The following is a 21,309-nucleotide window of genomic DNA, read 5'->3' as shown; positions in this document are numbered from 1 at the left end:
TACCTTTATATATTTAAATATTTTTTTAATTAAATCAAGATATATATATCATTTATAAATTTTTTATAAGAAAATACAATCATTAGTTTTAATAGTTTTATCAGGTTTTATTTTTAATTCTTATAATTTTTTTTAATGTTTATAGTTTCACTAAAATTGAATGATATTTGTTCTTCAAGTCTCTGACATATTAAAATTATAAGGACTATAAGGACTGAAAATAAATTGTAGGAACTAAAAATAAAACCTAATAAAATTATGGGAACCAATTATTATGTTTTATCAATATTTATTCTATGATAAATTTGTTATTAATATTATTAACATATTAAAATTTACTTGTTTTGATTTGATTATATATAAGTATATTAAGTATATAAGGTTAAATGTCTAAGTGTAACATCTTGAGTTTTCTACTCTTATGATTAGCTATTAATTAGGAGTGAATTAGTAATTAGTAAATGATTAGAAGTTTGAATAGTTATTTGATAATTTGACTCCCTAGGATGTTAAATGAACAAATATAGGTAGAAAAAGCACGTTTCACGATGAAGCGTATGCGTGTGATGAGGATTCTCCTCATTGTGCCACGCGTTGTGTAAAAGTCTCACTCCACTAAGCACATTTAAAAAATCAAGCGCATGGTAATCGAGGGATTATTTTCGGAGAGTGATTACCAAGTTTTTAATTCAAAAATAAGGAAATCTCAGGTTTTCTAAATAGAAACAAGTTAACATTGATAGAAATCTTTCACATCAGAGTAAAAATAAGTTTCAGAAGTATGGAATACCTCATAGGAGTGAAAGAAGTCGAAAACAATGAAGAATAAATCATGTGCTGAGAAAAATAGAGCAGTGCGCCGTGACGGGCGCAGTCTACGCTGCATTGTGTTGCTCTTTGTTCCACGCGTTGCAGCGTGTTGCATGAATTTTTACCAGTTCAGCTATCAATTTGATAGCATAATTAAGGAACTTTCGGCTTGCCCCAATTCTATGTCTGACGTCCGAATGATGTGTCTAGGTGTCTATAAAAAGCTCTTTTCCTTATACTAACTAATGATATGAGTTTTACTTTCAAAACATATCACACTAGGAAGTTGGACACCCAAATATAATTTAACCACTTCTCAACACTTTTATACAAAATGGGTGTCCAAAACCCTCAACAAGTGCCAAAAACTTTTTCTAATACTGGACCATGTCCAATGGATCTAGGACTACCAGTACAACACGTCACAAGCCTTGAAACATCATTATAATTGAAACTCACTCCTCAACCCCAATTTACTAAAAATAAAGGGGGAAGTAAAATAACATTGCATTTAACTCAAAACATTCAAACAGGTTTGAATCTTCTTTTCTACACTTGTGCTAGTATTTTAGCCCTATAAACATATATATGATAACTTACACAAAGGCTAAGGTCCCAAAAATACAATTTTAACATTTTCAAATCAAAATAGTACAGGTATGGATAATATGCATCCTAAAATTGGCGAACAAATGCTATTACAAAACTACATCAAAGCTAGAGGCACACAAGAAGAAATGTACTAATTCCCCGCCTCTTTAGTCTTCTCCTTCTCAACAGCAAAGTTATAGCCTGAAAAGTATTAAATAAGAGGAGTGAATCTAGCCACTCAGTAACCAAGGTTAAACCTATCCTATGCAGTTATATATCAATTATAAAACAATTAAATGCTCAACGAAATCAAATTTATAAGACATTTTCCTATATAACACATTATATCATTTATCTCTCTATAGCATTCTTTACTCATATAACTAGATGCATCGTCGCCATATTCTTATATATGTGACAAGACCCAAACTCTTACGACCTACCACTACTTAGTACGTGTGACATGTCATATAATTACTTAAGCAATGATCAACCAACCTTATATCCTCCTTATTTCTTCGGATTGAAATCGTGAGCTATAACATTGATTAGGGCTCCGTCCGTGTGACTGGATTACCTAAGCTCACCAATTGTGAGGTGTGACCCGGCTAAAGATCACAGAACTCATTCTTGAACCATGGCTTCCCCCATTCTCGAATCTCTGGGGTGTCTCATACCCTAGGCTACTCTCCTCATTGAACTGGTGGAGATAGCTAGGTTTTAATCCCTCGACAAACAGTAAGATAAGGTTATAGCCCTCGTGCACTGAAGGGCAGCCTAATTGCCATATGGATTTTCTCTACTCCCAAATCCCCAGGCGAACTCCTATCACTAATTATGCCTTAATCATTATTCACTTGTTCTCACTTTCCACTCTCATATACTCATTATTACAACAATCACGTTGGGCTCACGACCTTACGCTACCCAAGTGTGTATTCTCAACTTTTCCTTAACATTCTATTTTTCATTAACAAACAACTACCTCTATACCTTATCGCATACATCTTTCAACAACAACAATAATATTCATCGTTAAAACTCTCTTGACTTTTCATTTTGTACTTTCAAGTCAAAAATAGCATTTCCATGCATCCAATGAAATATATACATATATAGTTATTCATAGAAATCAATTTCATGCATGTAACATTCACCATTCACACTCAACAAGCAATTATTAATCAATTAACACATAATTACCCAAAGTAAAGTTTTTTTCCTGGTTACCTCAAACCTTTAAAAGGTCAAAAATTTACCCCTCAATTAACTAGCCTCCAAGCTTGAATTTTCACTCCAAAAGGTAGCCAAGAGCCAAAATTACAAGCAATCAATTTGAATTCCATTAACAACCCAAACTCAAATAATTAAGTCCTCAATCTCTACTTCTAATTTGCCCAACCTTCACTTTACAAGAGGTAGAGCCTAATCATTAGTTTTAATAATTACCTTTAGCTCCCAATAGTATTAATGAGCCATTAAATTCTCATTAATGGCATCATAACTTCCAACCACCATAATAAATGGGATTTTCGGGTATTTATGATGTCCAAAATTTAAAATACTAAAACTCATCATCCCTAAGTTTAAATACTTTAATATATCCCCATTAACTCCATTTAAGTCAAAAAATTCAGACTCATAACCTATATAGACCGAAATCTCACTTTCATTATCAAACCCTTACCATAAATTCATAAATGTGGGAGAAAAGGGAAGATTAATGAGTATGATACTTATCTTGGGTGTTTATAACCTTCAAAATACTCTCAAAGTGATCCCCAAGTAAACTCTAGTAGAGCTGTGGCGTGCCTCTACCTTCTCTCTTTTCCTTTCTTTCTTTTTCTGTCTCAATTCCTGTCTGATAAAGTAGAGAAAATAGCCATGTGCCGTGGTAGACGCATAATGCACCATGATGCATGGCACAGAGAGGCCCTCTCTTGCTCAAAGATGGCTGTGCGTCGTGGCGTGTGGCGCAGCAACTTCAACCCTCTTTTTCTTCTCATTTTAATGCCCGAGTGGCCCGCCTTAATATTGGACCCATAGTAGGGCTAAAATACCATCAAATATAGTCGTTAGACTTATCTGACCACACACTACTTTAATTTATTTAATTACCCTAATTAAATTTAATTAATCAGGAAATTAAAACTCAAGATGTTACACGTTGTGGCAAAAAATGACTTAATAAGTCATGATTTCGCCTATATTTTAGAAGGGAGAAACGTAAAAAACACAAGGGTAGAAGAGAAGAAGCAGAGGTCTGATAGGGCAAGAAAGTTTGAGAGCTTATAAAACATTTTCGATCGGTAACTTATTGGGTAAGCTTTTTACAATCCTTACCTCTAATTATATTATAATTTATCTTAGTATAAGTTATAAAGAAATTGAATCAAGAAAATTTAAGAGATTAGTTTTTTACCTTGTAGTAATAAAAAGATTTTCGAGAATTACATTAGAGCTTTATGATTGGTTTGGAGTTGAATGATAAGTTTTGAAGTTTTAGGCTTCGTTTGGCCCTAAATCAAGAGAGAAAAGGAGTGAAAATTGGGTAGGAGTGAAATGAGATCATTAGAAATGATTGAAAGTGGCAATTGAAGGGTAATGAACCTATATTGAGCAAGTGAAAGGAAATGAATAGCTAGTTGTAGCCCTAACTGATAATAAAGTATTTTTGGTTAATTATATCAATTGACTAATTGTGCTAAATGTGTGTAAACTGGCATATTTGTTATTAAGATTATTATCTCACCTTATGGTTATCTTTTTATAGATTAGAGTAGTGATCCGGCTGAGTTTATATAATTCAATTGTGTAATATAGTTTTTTTATATATAAAAATAGATAAAATATAAATTAATATGCTTAGTATTACTTGAAATGTCAATTAGGAATTTTTTGAATTGGATCCGTTCCAACGTATTACAACTGAACATAACTATCACATGCGCAAGCAAGTCACAATTGAGATACATCATTTATGATTGTGAACTTTGTGGTTTGTTTATATAGTTTATATAATATTAAGGTCAATATATAATTTTTGATAAAATTAACATGAACATTATTTAAAAATGTATTAAATATTATTCATATTCATAAATTTTTAAGTTATATTTATAATTAAATAGGTAGCTATCAATCAGCTATCAACAAAATCTTTATGTCAAGAGTGAGATTTGAACTCACAACATTATATATTACAAGTTAAATTCTTATTAATTGAATTAATATTTACCAGCAGTAGTTTATGTAGTTTTGTTTTTTGAACCTAAAAATAACAATAAGGGCAAGACTTAGTGTAACCCTCTCTTTATATCACCTTTATAAGGAGAGGATTAGCACAATCGCCTAACCAGTTTGTAATTCCAAAATTTCCATTCTTCTCTTTTCATTTCAGTTCCCGCCAATCCTCCATTGAAGGAGGGAACAGTAGGCGTTAAAATTTCAAGGCCGATATAAATTTGAAAATTCACATTCTCTCTCTCCACCTCTCGCTGTAAGAAATAGCGATACCTGTCCGAAGCCCAAATTTGCGGGAGAGATCTCCTAGCTCGCCTTTCTTGTGCAGTGTGACCATTCTTATTTGTTTGTGAAACTTTTGGGGGCTTTCTCTTCTTCAGGTTCTTATCATACCATCATGGAAGTCTTAGCTCCGCAGCAGCTGAAACAGACAAACCTAGTCAAGAAGCGAACTCAGTGCCCCGGAATTCGAGTCATTGGTGGTCGAATCTATGATTCGGAAAACGGGGTTGTGCTGTCACCAGGTATATTCGTTCAAGATCTGTAATTTCTATTTTCTTTTCTTCGTTCTATAATCTTCTTGTAGTTTTTTAATCATGGGAATAAGTGGGGTTAGATTTCTTTGTTTAATTATGGAAACGGGTATATTTGGCTGTAGTTTCTAGTTCATGTTCATGATACGTTATTGTATTCCATGTTGAAGTGCCGTCAAAAAACCAGGGATTTTGCTGCTTCGTGTAAGAATATGAAAGAAAAGAAGCTTTGTACTATTAAGTTTTGCCACAAATGCCTCCTGAACAGGTTAGCTTCGTTGATGATATAAAACGTATTTTCAGAAATCTTTTGTTTTGTGGTAGCAAAGGTACAGTTGTTTATATAACCTTCCAAGCTGAGTTTCTAGGCTTGTGTTGAATTAGATATGGAGAGAAAGCAGAAGAGGTGGATGAGTTGAATGATTGGAAATGTCCTAAGTGCAGAGGCATCTGCAATTGCAGCAATTGCATGTAAGATATTAGCAATGTGAGATGTGCTATTGCATTTTTTTGGCCAATGTATTTTCTGTTGCTTCAATTCCATAAGTTATGTCTTGGAAATTCTGAGAGGAGATTGGTATTCCAGGAAAAGAAGAGGCCATCAACCTACTGGTCAATTAGTGAGAGCAGCCAAAGCATCGGGTTTTTCCTCTGTGTCAGAAATGCTTGACGTCAAAGGTCCAAATAATAGTACATCGGCCATTATTCAAAATGTTGCTGTTTCACCTGTAAAGGTGATTTCTTCCAAAACGTCATGCTATTGTTCATCTCATTACTCTTACCAACTCCGTTGCAGCTGTCAAAACTATGTACATAATGGTTCATTGAGCTACTTGTCGCTTATATAATTCATACCTAATGCAGGAACTATTGATTGATCTTAATATTTCAAATTCTGATATGGAGGTTAAGAGTAACGCTGTGTCACCTAAAATGCCAGGTGGTTCAGACAAGGTTTGATGACTATTTTTCTGTCTTATATCCTCTTAGATAGATCATAGACTAATGGCTTGTATCCTTTACTGAATATTTTGGTTGATTTTTACGTTTATGTTATGTTTATGTTTGTTTATTTATTTATTTATTTTCGGGGTTCTGTAGGAGCTTGTCGTTACTCTGTCAGGGAAACATGGCAAGGAAAACTCATTAGACGGAAGTAGTGGCTTAAACTCTGACTCTCAGAAGGGAAGACCCAAAAAAACAAAGCGGGAAGGACTAAAGGAAATATGTAATGGAAGCAGAGTAAATGATGCTTGCCAAAATGGGAGCAAGAAAAGGGTTAAAATTTGTTGTGAAGTTCCATTTGAGGAAACAAAGCAAAATGCAACTGATGATAACATTCAAGCAGGGAAGAAACGAAACAAAATGCGACAGAAAATGAAGGTTTCCAGGACTTCAAATGACGTTTCTTTGAATTCTGACGAGAAAGACGTGGAAGAAGAAATGAATAAACAAACTTGTAAAGACATCGTCAATCCTGAGAATAAAGAAATGCTCAATGCAATTTCCTTGCCTCTGGGCTCCGTTTTAACAGGTATAACAGACCTTGAATTGCCAACTGAAGATGTTGGTCACGCATTGCAGTTTTTGGAGTTTTGCGCCGCTTTTGAGAAGGTATGTCTTGGGTTTGATTCTGCTAACTTTTGGGATAGATGGTGCTTGTTGCCTGTATGATTGCAATATGATGAAATGTATCTTGTAGGTAGTTCACAAATCAAATACAGACTGCTAGTTTTTTCACTGCTCTATCCTAATAGTACCAAATTGGGACAGCTGCCCCTGATTAATCACATAGTTTACAAGTCGAATGTTGATGATCCTCAAAAATGCTGAAAGCATTTAAATCACATTGCGATTTGACACATTTTGTTGAATTTTTAATTTTCAAGATGGAAAAAATTAATGCAGTACATGATTCTCATTATGTAATTATGTTAGCTTTGAAGAAATCATTTCTGTTTAACATATTAATTATGCTTACTGTTTTGAATATCTCCTGTGGCCTACTATCAGATTCTTGATATGAAGAAAGGAGAAGCTGAAGCCATACTAGAAGAATTGATATGCATCCAAAATGCTCGCCCAAGACAAAAGACCTTAGTAATTCAGTTCTATATCAGATTGTTGACTCTAATACTAAGTGAATCGGGAGAAGGGTATGCATGTAATTATTCAAGCTTTATTTCTGGAAAGCCCTACTCTCTTATTCACTTGGATGACATTCGACCACCTCAATCTCTTCGTTGTAGGTCTCGTTCCTTAAAATTGAAGAGTGGAAAAATTGCATGGTGGGAAGCTCTCAGAAATATAATATCTGAATCTGATGTAGTACCAAAAGAATTGCAGCTAGGTTGTCTTGAAGAAGGAATTGATGGTTATTATAATCTGAATTTATCAAATAAGCTTAGATTATTGAATTTTTTTTGCGATGAAGCTTTGGGCACAGAGTAAGTAGGCAGGAAATAATCTGGGACAAGTTTGCGATGATTTCATTGTTTTTTCCCTCTATCTCCTACCTTTGTCCTTCTTATTGTCTTAATTTTCTTTGGAGTGAATTTGTAATTTACAAAACCTGTCCAGGACTATAAGGAGTTTTATTGATGAGGAACACACAAAATTTGCTGAAAGTGCAAAAGAAGCAAAAATAAAAGTTGCTGCAGCTAAGGAAAAGGTAGCGACATGAGGTTGTGCATCTTCTATGGATGTATTATACTTTTTTTAAATTGCCTCCATAATTTGTGGATTTATTTTATCTGCAGGAAAGAAGTCTTAAGCAAAAAATGAAGGATGATGTGGCTAAAGCCATTATTGCAAAAAATGGTGCTCCCCTTTCAATTTCAGAGCATGAAGGACTTGTTAGAAAGATAAAAAGCGAGGCAGCTCGTGCTCATGCTAAGATGCTTGAGGCAAAGAGCCTGGTTCCTAAAAGTATGCTGTGTTTCTTTGGAGCTTCTCTTCATACCATTTTGCAAAGTTCTCGCTCACCCAAAGATCTTATTCTTCCATCTTTTGTCGAAGTTTGAGCGGGTGTGCGTGGTTCTAGAATTCTAAAGATCATCTAAGTTACAATATAATAACAACTAACGCGAACAAGGAAGAAGGTTTAGATGCTTATACTTTTAACTTAAGCTAATGATGGGTGACAAACATCTATTGGCATCTAATCATAAAATCTAATTCACGACTAGTATTTTCCTTAAGTAGTTTTTTTTTAATATAATAAATAAAAAGATTATTGGTATATTAAGTAGTTTCCAACTTATTTTCAGTTGATTTAAGACATAAATTAAGATGTTTTAGTATGAGTTTTCTATATTATTGGAAGTGCGATTAACACAAATCCTGCTTTAATTATCCATAGTGGGGCTGAATTTAGCAAGTTAACAATGCATTTAAAAGAGGCAAAAAGAGAAAAAATGCATGTAAATAAAACTTCTTCCTGTCTTGCTAGGTTTATTGCAACAACTGATTGTTTTGACTGTAACTACACAGCTAAACAAAGATCTGATGCTGTCAGAACTGAGCCTTTGTTACTGGATAGTTGTGGCCGGGCATTTTGGAGATTAAAATGCTATCCTGCAGAATATGCTGTTTTGCTGCAAGGTAACTTTTTGAGGTTAAGTTATATGCATAAACTATTCAAAATTTTAAAAGCTTCTGGCATGCGCAGAAATCAAATTTCAGGATGCAGCAGGAGCAGATGAAAGATGGTTTGTTTATGGGACAGAACAGCAACATGATATTGAAGTGTACATTACTTCAAGGTTTGCTCATTTATTTTTCGAAGCAAATTCAAATTGCTTAGAAATATTGTAATCTATGCTGGAGAGATTATGTTTGTTTGGGGACCTGATTGTAATCATTACTATTGGATAACCCGAGCATAGTATATATGATTTTTGTCACTGGTTCCAGGGCCAAAAGACCTAGAATTTGATATGTTCGTTGCACTCTTCCAACTGAAAGAAGTGAAGCAAATATGCAGGTTTTTTGTAAGGTTGGTAATACTCTGATCTGAATTTTAGTGCTATCCTGTGATTTTCACCTAGTTGCTTCTTGTTCAAAGTACATATTTATCTGGCAAAAGTTTGAACTAGTGCTGCTAGCTAGTGATGATAGCATGCATCATTTATGGTTGAACATGGATACTTTGAAATTGAATCATTGGTGTATTTTCCGTTTCCTTTTCTTAAGATGTCTAGGGAATGATAACCTTGATTATCAGAGATGTTTTATTGGATAGACTGGGCTTAGGAAAGAGACCATAATACGGACTTAAATGATGATTCTTGAATTCATGATTCTCAATAATGAATGACGTGGCTGGTACTGATGTGAAGCTTTTTCCCCAGTGGAGCAAGAAGCCAGGCAGATAGTGAAGATATTTTTTCTCATGAATCTCTGGCTATATATTTTAACGGAAGCTTTCAGTTTGTTAATGGTAGAAACATGAACTACAGTTGTGTAGTTACCTTTTGCAGTGTAATTACAAGTTATAGTGTTTGTAATATGATAGTGTCAACCTGTGATTATATTCACTTGTAATTCATTGTAGCCAGAAATGACATTATGTACTTGAATCTATATAAGTAGATGTAGATCTCATGCATTTTGCACCAAGTTTAAGAATTGAGTTGCACAATAATTTGCTATAAATTTTATATTATATTTTGATATTGATGCATTGATGTATTTATGTGTCGGAATTTGCCGACATCCAATACTTGTTTTAATAACTCTTACATTCTGTGAGATTGAGCATACTTGGAATATCAGGTCAAGTACTTGATAATTTTTTTTGAATTGCCTGTGATTTGATTAATTTTGTCGGCAAAGAACTCATTAAATAAATGATCCAAATTTGACTTTGAAAGTGAGACTGATGAAAATGTTTGGATTTTTCAATTTCTTGCCAGTGTGTCAGAGTAAATCTTGAAAAGTCTGCATTTTTATATTTGTAAATCAATAGCTAGTTGTAAACTTTGAAGGAGACGTTTTGTTGTATTATAGGATTTATAATTAAGTAGTTTAATTCTAAAATAAAACAGTTTTCAAAATTTTATGTAGCAGTAAATAAAAAGTTGAGAAAGATAGTTTTATTAAAGTTCATCACTTGTACGGCTTTTTGAAAGAGGGAGCCTCTTCTCTATAGCCGGGAATTTGGATTGGACTTGTTGGATTTCCTCATTTTCCTTATGTTTTACTTCTTCAGTCTTTTTTATAAGTTAATTTGATATTCAAGCTCAAATATTTAGTGGTTTTTTAGAACATTTGTGTGATCTTTTATTTTTATTTGTACCTTTAAATGTGAAATGTGAAATTTCAATTTGTTGAATAATTCAGAATTAAGTTAGGTTTTGCAAAAAAAAAAAAAAGAAAAACAAAAACAAAAAAAGGAAAAAAGTTGTTAGGCCCTGAACTCTATAATTTCGGTTGGGTTTTGGAAAAAGGACATTTTTAAAAAGGACGTATTTAAAGAGAATAAGACTTTCAAGCTTAAATCCTAATGAGTTAAGCTCATCAGAGTTTAGTCCATAAAAATCAGGCACTCATTTCCTAGCTCTGTTCTTCATCTTCACTATAAGACGAAGGTCTTATTGTGTACCAATTTTCGCACAATTCTTTGAATCAATCCATTTAAAAGATTAAATGATAAATTTATTTTATCTTTTAATTACGAAATTGTAAATATCATTAATTATTAAATAAATAAAAGGAAATAAAAGGAGGGAGATATGATATCACATCAATAAGGCAAAAACAAAAATGAGTCACGTGAAGGCCAAGCTGTCACCCAAATTTCACCACAACCACAACTCATATTCACTCTTAATCAAACAAACTTCATCAAACAATAATTCCCTCCCTCTCTCTCTATTTTCCTCAAAATAAAATTTTAAAAAAAAAACACTACTCAACCTAAACTTGTTCATCTTTTGCTTTCTCTAACGTGAAAATAGCCTCTGAGAACAAAGAGAGTGAATCTCTTCATCATCTCTTGGTCATTCTTAAAGACGAGTATATCATTGTTTTTGGTCAACAAGGCTTAAAATGATGAGTAGGGAAGATATTGTTATGATATTTATTTGTGGGTTTATTTGTTTTCTTATCTCTGAGAATCCATGAGAAGCAGCCAGCTTGCCTTCTTCTGCTGCAAAGTTGCTCTTCTTTTTCATCTCTTCTTGTTGTTTCTGTTTGTGTCTCTTGTCTTTCTTTCTCTCTCTCTTCTTCCACCTGCATGCATTCACATCATTGTCAATCTTCTTCCTTCTCACGTGCCTCCCCATTTTTTCACTTCTCTTCTCTTCAATTTGAATTCAAATTTCAAATTATTTGGATTCACAATTGATTCCCACTAATTCAAATTGAGTGGAACAGTTCTTTCAAATATATTGAATTAATTAAGATATTAGTTCAAGGGTTCATATAATTAGAACTCTAATTAAATTAATTATAAACAAAACATATTTCATTAAATCAATCAAGATACTACTTCAACTAGTTTAGATTACAATGGTTTTGATATATATAAATTCAAATCCGACTCATCAAAACTTAAATACACTTTAACTTACTCAATTTCTGCTGAAACCATTGTTGGTTGTCAAAAGTTTATATGGCATTACAATCTTGATATATTTGTTTTCTTCAATTAATTATTTATTAATTTTTTATAAAGTTTCTCTGTGTGTGTGGGGACAGAGAAAGGGGGGGTGTGTTAATGCGTTTTCTGCTCACATAAAAATCAACACTAGAGTGTGGGCCATAAGTAATGGTATTATCCTTTTCAGTTCAATACAATAAAAATTCTAAAATTACTGTATATAATGTTCACTAATAAGAAAAAATATTAAAATAAATTAAAATTACCATGTAACACAGAAATCAATAAAGAACGAACTCTATATTTAAAATTAGATTCACCTATATCCTAAAATCACGAAACCTACCTTCACATATATCATCAATTTAAAAAAAAAAAAGTAGTTACCCGACATGCGTAACTAATAGATGGAATGTACTGTAAAAAAAACTTGAGTCACACACCAAAGTCCAATGATGTTGAGTATATGGAAACAGTAAAATGATGAAGAAGATGCAATAATTGATAAAGGTCTTAGTATATGTTCCAAAAGAAGAAACAGTAGGACGACAGTGTTTGGGCATTTTCATTCGTACCCTCAATGCATCCATATGTACTCTTTTCTTATCAGGCTCACATGAGACAGACCACGCCAAACAGATAAATCTCTCCATTATTTATTATATATTCTCCTCAGATTCTTCTCAATTTCATCATTTTCATCAGCACTGAGACATGTTATGAAAGAAAAGAACACTTTCATGGCCGATCTAAGATCAATATATATATATATATATATTGCGTGTGTGAAAGATGGTTTCAGATCTATATATATATATATATATATATTGCGTGTGTGAAAGAGAGAGAGGCATGGATAATAGAATATTTGATGAAAACTAGTCAAACATTTGTTTATAAAAATTAATAGGTGCGCTAATATGTTTGCTCAAGTCAGGTTTCTTAAGACAATTTAGATTTAATTATTTTTAATCTTTAATCTTTAGGATGTAGATTCCTCCTAGAATCTAATGTAATCTAATTTTTGTATCTTTTTATATGTAATTTACATGGCCTTGCATTCTAATAAAAATGAAGAATATTCTAGAAAAGAGGAGGTAGTTTTAAAGACATCAATTAGATTCTTAGTATGTAAAGTAGATACTGCTTTTGTTTCATCATATTTGTCTTTTTAGAGAAAGATGATTTCATATTTCAAGTTTTTCTTAAAGAATTTAAGTACTATTTATTAACACTTTTCCTAATTTATATATACTTGGAGTAATCTACTATTTATTATTATAAAATTTTTAAATACAAATTATAAAATGAGGGATGGATTTGATAAATTATATCATACATATTTTTACATATTTATCACATTTCTAAATCTATGTACAACAACCTTAGAAAACATAAATGATGAAACAAAAGGAGTAGTAATGTTATGTTATGAAAAGAAAGATGTTACTTCTCTAATTTTATTTATAAGTTACTTTTAATATATTTTATTAAAATTAAAAAAACTTTAAAACTCATTAATATTGTCTAAAAATTTAATAATTTTTTAATTTTATTCCTATTAAATATATATATTTTAACAATATATTTTCTCTCCAATATTTAATAAAACATAAATGAAAAAAATATGATAAAAATTTAACAAGCTAATTTATAAATAAGATAATTTTTTTTTCAATTCTATAAATAGGATTGGAAATATGTGTGCATGATGAAAATTCGAGGGAGACAGTAGAGAGATGGAGACAAGAGAGGGCGCATGTAAATAGAGGGACCAATATATATCTGTCTAAGTGCCACATTTTGGAACCCAACAATCTCATTTATTGTCATCTTTCTTCTCTCATCGGGAAATGTAAACACAAAAACTGAAAACCAAAAAAAAAAAAAACGGGGGAAAAATATCACAGACAAGTTAATTTTTGTATTTGCTTTTTTGGATGCTTCTCCATATATGGTTCAAATTCAAAAGTTGCCCATTTTTCAACTCTCTTGCATTAATTAATTACTGGCAAAGACAAGCATCTCTCTTCTAAAACACACACTACATGAAATTTTGGTTCTATAAGATTCCCACTTCTGAGCCAATCAACACTTGCTACTAATGAACTTGACCTTTCAGAATCAGAATTCAACAACCTCAACAAAAACAATATTCTCTCCTTCATGAATATAAAGTACATTTGATCAATTCTAACTTTCAATAAATTCGTCACTTAGTTTTAAATTGATATTATCTTTTTCATATTTATTTTTATTCAATACATTATCACTGAAAGATGAAAATTTGGATGATATATTTATTAAAAATATTATTGAAAAAAAGATCATTAATTATATATTAAAAATATCTTATGTATTTTTTCATCCTCGACACCTCTTTTACAAAAAAAAAAAAAAAAAACTACATACCTGATCTTCCTCGGATTTTGTCTTTGAATTTGAAACGGGCGATTCTCCGACTCGCTTGATTGCTCTCTCTATAATGGAAGGCGTTGAAGCAGGACTCGGACTGCTTGAACTCAGACATGGTGGTGTACTTTGAGTTCCTACATCTCTCGTCCCTCCCTGCTTCTTCTTTTCTGTCGTAACAATCAGTGAAGATCATTAATACACAGAGGAGATTCTGAATCTGTATGATTATGAAAATGAAGAAAAAGAAGAACCTGGAACGGGGAATTGCAGGGTGGAAGAAGATGACGATGATAATGGAAGGTGGGTTGAAGGATACACGAGAGGAGCAGACATGGTGATGATTCTGTTGGAGGAAGAAGAAGATGAAGAGTTTCTGATAATGAAGGACCTTCCACTGCGAGATTTTGCAGATAAGCATTCCAATGGAACTTTCCCCGAAAGCGGATTGGAGATATACTTCTCAGCTTCGCTCCACTTTGAATTCAAAGCAAAACCTTCTGGAGACGACGATGAACAGTACTCCCAACTGCGTAACCCAGACCTGGCTTGCAATGCTGCAACATAATATATATATAATTGATGTCAAGTGATTCTTGAAACATTGAGGAGTGATGATGATTACGTTACCTTTGAGAGCAGTGGAGAAACAGTAGGTGGAGGGGTCGATTTCATCTGAGAGAGAAAATGAAGGAAAATGAGGGAAAGTGAGGGAAAGTGATAAAACACATATGTATATATAAAGATATGTACCTCTGAGAGGGTAACCAGGAGAAGAAGCAGTGCTGGATACGGTGAAGTTTGATCGGAAAGAGGTGGAATCTTCTCTGAAGAATCTTCTGGACATGGTGTTGTGGCGAGAGATACGAGCCTTAGAGCTCCATTCTGAGATGTTGAAGTCAGAATCGTCGTCTCTGAACCTTGAAGACTCCATAGAAGAAGAAGAAGAGAGAGAAAGTGAAAGTGGTTAGTCTCTAAAGAGAAGCTAAAGTAGGAGGAGGAGGAGAGGCATGCCTCTGCAAAGTTGTGTGTCTCTTACAATGTTTTCCTCTTTCGCTTTTTGAATCTCCCAGCTCCCACTTTCTTCTTCTCTAATTCAATTCATTTTACGAAATTAAACTTGGACCAAGTGATTAATTAACAGATTAAGCACTTCTTTTCTCAATTCCCTTCATTCAATATCATAAAACATTTTTTAAAGCTATCATATTTTTTTTTGAACAAATAAAGCTATCATATTAAAAATAGATAAGATATTTGAGGTTTTTCAAGATATAATTAATAAGATTTTTTTAAATAATACTTGAGTGTAATTAATTAATAAGGTTTTATGATATATTGAAATATTTTATTAAATAAAAGTAAATATTAAAAAAATGTAATTTTAAGGATAATTAATTAACTCATTGTGGGTTTAATTTAATTAAAAAATTCCTTAATAATATATTAAGTTGGAGGTTTGCTATATTTTAAAAAAGAGTGAAGTATAAAGGTCATAAGTATATATGGATATATAATAAAAAAATTGGGATAAAAATATAATTTTTCCCTTAAATTAATTATAGAGTTGGGAGCATCTTGATTCTAATTTTTTTAAATACAATTTTATCTCTCAACATTTAAAAACCTCACAATATATCTCCTTTTATTAATTACAAGGATATTGATTGTTAAATTGTATGAAGAAGACTATGAATTGCTCACAACACTAAACTGGCTATAATGTTATCTTGTAATTCATAATACAGTGTAACTAATTATTTTATCTCCTAATCAAACAAATGACTGTGATTTAATTAGGACTTCAAATTGGAGTGTTGACACATAATGGGGACCATCTAAATCTTTTCAAGATTCGCCTGAGTTTTACTGTCTAAATTTTTTCAACTCTTTAATCTCTTCCTCGAATTTCTTTCTTTCTTTTTTTCTTTTTTGTAAAACTTTGAATCATATTTTGTGCGTGCGTGTGTGTCTTGTTCTTCTTGCTGCTTTAATTTTCTTCCAATATTTTCTGCACTAACTCTTTATTTATTTCCTGTTATTTATAATGAAATATGAAGCACTTGGATATAGACAGGGATACAGTAGGCCACTCAAACACGTGGAACTTCCCTGTACCCGTCCAAAGCCACTTCACTTTAATTAAATGATAGAATCAATATATTCTTTTTATGGAAAATAAATAAATAAATGTTTGTCGGCCGTGAAGTATTACTGAGAGGAAAACAAACTTAAGCTTCAGTTCATAGAATACTTACAAATGTATTTACATATAAATTATATATAAACAAGGTTCTTATGCCAATAGCAAGATTTAAAAGCTACGCTTTTATATAACACACACACGTCATATTTTTACTTGAAAAAAAATACACACAAGTTTTACATAAAAAAATTAATTATTACAATATACATTGACAACTAAATTAAGGGTAGCCTTAATTCAATTGTTAATAAATTTTATGATAATTAATATTTTTTTTTGTATATGACTTCAACATAATTCTTCATTTTCACTTTAAAAACAAAAAAAAGTCACCATCAGACTAATATTTTGTTGCCAAAAATCAATCTCTCTCTCACAACACACTCCCCGCCACAACACCCATTATACATTAAACGATTCACTCTCTTCATTATTATAATTAAAGTTGTCAAATTTGTGAGTTTAGACATACTCGATGACATGAACGTAGACTCATATTATAAACTCATAAAAATCTACTTTAATAATAAATATTATTAAAATAGTAACATTCAAAACAAAATATTTTAAAAATCAATTTTAGTTAAATATAATCTAAATTAAAATAATTAAATACAATACACACACATATCATAATTCATAATTCTCAATATAAAATTAGCAATAAAGTTTTTAAACAAAGTCATACAACCTAAAAACTCATAAAAAAAAGTCATTCAACACAAACAATAATAAAATATAGTAATTTATATTTAACAGAGATATTCAAATCTTCTTTGGTTATTTCTATCATGAAATTCTTCGTCAATATCGTCATCTTCATTTTAATTACTACCATTATGATTATGATTATTATTATTTAAATCAAAATTTAAGTCAACTTTAAAATGATCACTAAGCTCACGAGTAGAATTATTAATATTCTCAAGATTTTCAATAGATTCCAAAATCTCATCCTCCTTCTCCATGTGGTAAGTATCTTTATTTATCCTCCCTTCTATTATCCATTCATCATTTAAATGAATATCATTAAACTCATAGGCATAAGATCTTTTATTCTCCTTGCTTCTTAATCTCAAGTTGCACATTACAAATGCCAAATCATTCATTTTTTTATGCAAGCGATTTCATTTTTCAGTATGAATATGAAAAAAAAACTTCATCAATATTTTAATAATTAATATAACAATGTAAATAATATTTTAAAATTTATAACCCACCATCTCAAAAACACTCCAATTACGTTCGCATCCTGAACAGCTACAACATAAGCAATGAATGTGAATTGTAATTTTTTTAAGTGCAGGGCAACTATCACCATAAGAATCCCACCATTCTGTTAGAGGCATTTTTGTTCTTAAAGCATGTGCACTATCATATCCAAACATGCATCTTGCATAGTGGAAGTCATTTAATTCATATTCAATCTTATTTCTCTCTTCTAGATTTTCAATCATTCTTGAGAAGCATCTATACAATTCTCTTTAACCCAATAATTAACTTTGAAATCATGGTTATAATGAACATGCATGAGGATTGAGATAGCATGCAACTACATGTAAAGGCCTATGCAATTGAGTTTCCCATCTCTCAATGATTATGTTCAAAATTTGCTCATATCTACAAAAAAAATCATAAAAAAAGTTATGATATAAAATTGTGTTTATCAATTTTATCATACGAATTAAATTTATTATTTACCTCTTTTTGACATTATTAAATTCTCTTTAATTTGCTACTTGCACTTTCCATTGCTTCATATATGAATGCCATAGCTAGCTTCTCATCTAAGTCGACTCATTTTTCAGTTGAGTTAACTCATTTTTTTTATGCTTAAAATGTTAACTCAACGAGTTCACAACCATGATTATAACATTTTTTTTTCTTAAGTATTATCTCTGTCTCAAACTATAAAATACTTTTAGAAAAGATTCGACATTTTAAAATATAAGACACTTTAATAAAAATAAGATTTTATTAATGATACTTTTTCAATATTACAATTCTCATATATTATCTCTTCAATATTCTTTCACCAATTGAATATTAAATGAAGAATATTTTTAAAAGTTTATATTATTATTTTAAAAAGTAAGGTTGTAAAGTATATTTAATAAGCTTTATTAGTATATGTAATTTTATCTAAAAGTATTTTATAATTTGGGAGAGAGGAGTATTATATTAAAAAAAAACAAATCATCATTTTGGATCTTTCAATGTGTAATTGATATAATTAGGGGTATAATTAAAAAGCATAAAGCATTTTGAATCTTTTAATATATAATTACTACCATTTATTTTTTAAAATGTTCTTAATTAGGGATATAATTAATAAAAAATTTAATTGAAAAAACCAATTAAATAAAGATAAACATAATAAAAATGTATAATTTTAAATGTCATTAATTAATTTATTAAATATAAAAATTAGTTAAAGTACTTTATAATTTTGAAATGAGGGAGTATTATACTGACAAAATTGTGAATGGGGCAGCTCTTTAACCATGTTCAAGTATCTAATTTTAGGTAATTGAGTGCGTTAGGAAGTGCATTAAATATGTGCCAAGCATTGAATGCAAGGAATAGCGAACCATATAATTGTTACACAATAGTCAAAACAGCTACTAGGGCATGGTCTAAAGATTCCTTTAGATGTTTCAGTATTTTTATTTTTACCTAAATTAAAAAAATTTAAATTTAATTCACTCAATCTAAAAATTAATGAAAAAATTGATGAAAAAGATCTGATTAAAAGAACAGTTAGTCTCAAGAACCAAATACAAGATTTCTGACTTAGGATTTAGGACTTTTAACTTGAAGTGCAAAACTTTTAACTTGTGGTGTATGTATTGAACAAGCACCCTTTATTTTTTTTTTCAATGATATTGGTTTAAAGAAAGAAGTATTTTGGTCATTTGTTTAAATTATTTAATAAATAAAATATTAATTTTAATCATTTAATTGTATTTGGTCTTTAAGACTAATTTTTCTTCTAATAAGGTTCTTTTCATCAATTTTTTAAAATTAAATAAGTTTTGAACTTCATCTCTATTAAATATATATATTTTAAAAATAAAATATTCTAACACTTAATAACCTTCCGAACATTTAATAAAAATAAAAACATAAAAATAAATGCAATAATTATTGAAATGTTATTTAATGAAGGTCAAAATAAATATTTTTTTACTACAAAAATAAGATAAGAGCAGTGCAAGTTAGGCTGTGATGGTAGCCAAATATTCCTCTATTTTTTGCAAAAATTACAAGTAAACACCCACAAAATTTTTACCTTTGCCCCTTAACATGTTGAATTCCCCGGTTAGGCTCTCCCATATATAGTTCAAGAGATTTTTTTTTTCCTATTTTATCTCAATTACATCGACGTGTTAATTATGTCCATTACTGATAGGGCATCTTCTTGTCCATTTTATATGATAAAAATTTCATATATAAAAAATAAGAAAAATTACAATCAAGTTTCAAATAAGAATATTAATTATTTTTTGACTTATTTACAAGTCAGACTAAATTTAAATGTTAAGCATTAGTATTCTTAAATACAACATAACTAATTTAAACTCATTTCAAACTCTATACAAATACAAGAATATCCATCCCAGGTAATTGAGTGCATGAAAAAGTGTATCAAATACTCCATCCATTTAAAAATATAAGATATTTTTTAAAGAGTTGAATATTAAAAAAATGTAAAAAATTTTAATCTTTTAAGATGTAATCATTATTTTTTTAAAAATATTCCTATTGAATAAGTTATTTTATATTCATTTTAAGGTCAATCATTCCATTAAATAAAGGTAAATATAAAAAGTTAGATTTAGTTTGAAGATAAATAACTATTTTATAAAAAAATAAATTAAGTTAAAAATATTTTATATTTTTTAACAAAATGAGCATACCTATAAAGCAATAACAAAAGAAGCATTTTATTATAAATAATTTGCGAAACATATCAAAGTATTTATATTTGAAAAAGTAAAGAAGTAAATATTACAATTATTAACTTGTGGTAATATGAGAGCGAGAGAGAGGTTTGACATTGATAGTTCCTTCTTTTTTGTAGTGTCGCTTCTAAAAAGGGAAGCAATTGACTTTATTTATGCCTCTCGTTCTATCATTTTCAGGGGTTATGTTTAAACATTTAAAAATATAATATATTTTTTAAAGAGTTAAATATTAAAAGATATAAAATATTTTTAATCTTTTAAAGTGTAATTATTATTTTTTTAAGTGTCCTTATTAATGAATGACTTTATATTTATTATAAGGTATTTAATATGAGCAAAAATGAAAAGATAGAGTTAGTTTAAAAGTAAGTAACTATTTTATTGGGATGAAATTCAGTTAAAAATGCCTTATATTTTTTAACAGAGAGAGTATATTTTACACCAACTTCCATATGATTTGTTATTTTATGTTATTAAATTCATAATATACAACTATAAAATAAATAGATAAATTAAAATATATAAATATTAGGAAAAACAATGTCAATCCATTAAGGTTTACTGGTATTTCATATAATAGTAATTGGGCTAAGTAAAAGGAACTCTATTTTTTTTAATAAGATCGTCGGATTAAATCGAGATAGATTCATGTTAAAAAAACTATCTTTAATAAAATCCAACAATATATCATATGATGATAAATAAATTACTTGACTTTAATTAGATTAAACATTAAAGCCAGTGATCAATCTATCTAACTAGTTAATGTTCAGCCGTGGCAAAAGAAACTAAATTTGATTTTCTTTAATTTAAACACGTCGAGTTTAGAAAAATCGAGGTCAGTAAGATTTTACTACAAAAGTTTTGGTTTTTATATAGATAACACCACGTGGATTCAAAAAAATTATAATTTGATCATACCAAGCCAGCTCAATATTTTTC

The 21,309-nt window shown here is 30.3% G+C and overlaps 1 protein-coding gene and 1 pseudogene across 1 annotated transcript; one reads left to right on the top strand and one right to left on the bottom strand.

Annotated features, from left to right (window-relative positions):
• Positions 1-4,760: 4,760 nt before the first annotated feature.
• On the top strand, positions 4,761-9,851 carry LOC129321354 (uncharacterized; annotated as a pseudogene).
• A 1,062-nt stretch (positions 9,852-10,913) lies between these two features.
• Positions 10,914-15,206, bottom strand: LOC129296409 (uncharacterized). Its single transcript, XM_054935016.1, has 5 exons — positions 14,947-15,206; positions 14,824-14,868; positions 14,448-14,750; positions 14,194-14,363; positions 10,914-11,411 (listed from the first exon to the last, which is right to left on the bottom strand). The coding sequence occupies exons 1-5, from the start codon at positions 15,125-15,127 to the stop codon at positions 11,214-11,216; spliced, it is 897 nt and encodes a 298-aa protein (XP_054790991.1). The 5' UTR covers positions 15,128-15,206; the 3' UTR covers positions 10,914-11,213.
• Between the last annotated feature and the right edge of the window lie 6,103 nt (positions 15,207-21,309).

Source organism: Prosopis cineraria, unplaced genomic scaffold (assembly GCF_029017545.1).
Source record: "Prosopis cineraria cultivar Desert tree isolate PC_DT_omini unplaced genomic scaffold, ASM2901754v1 PC1, whole genome shotgun sequence".
In the NCBI taxonomy this organism is placed as follows: domain Eukaryota; kingdom Viridiplantae; phylum Streptophyta; class Magnoliopsida; order Fabales; family Fabaceae; genus Prosopis; species Prosopis cineraria.
This window is presented reverse-complemented; position numbering and strand designations above follow the sequence as displayed.

Coding starts and splice junctions, on each gene's coding strand:
- LOC129296409 (XM_054935016.1), bottom strand. CDS start 15,127: ATGGAGTCTTCAAGGTTCAGAGACGACGATTCTGACTTCAACATCTCA. Junction 14,751..14,823: donor TTTCTCCACTGCTCTCAAAG/GTAACGTAATCA, acceptor ATTATGTTGCAG/CATTGCAAGCCAGGTCTGGG. Junction 11,412..14,193: donor CAAAATCCGAGGAAGATCAG/GTATGTAGTTTT, acceptor GAATGCATGCAG/GTGGAAGAAGAGAGAGAGAA.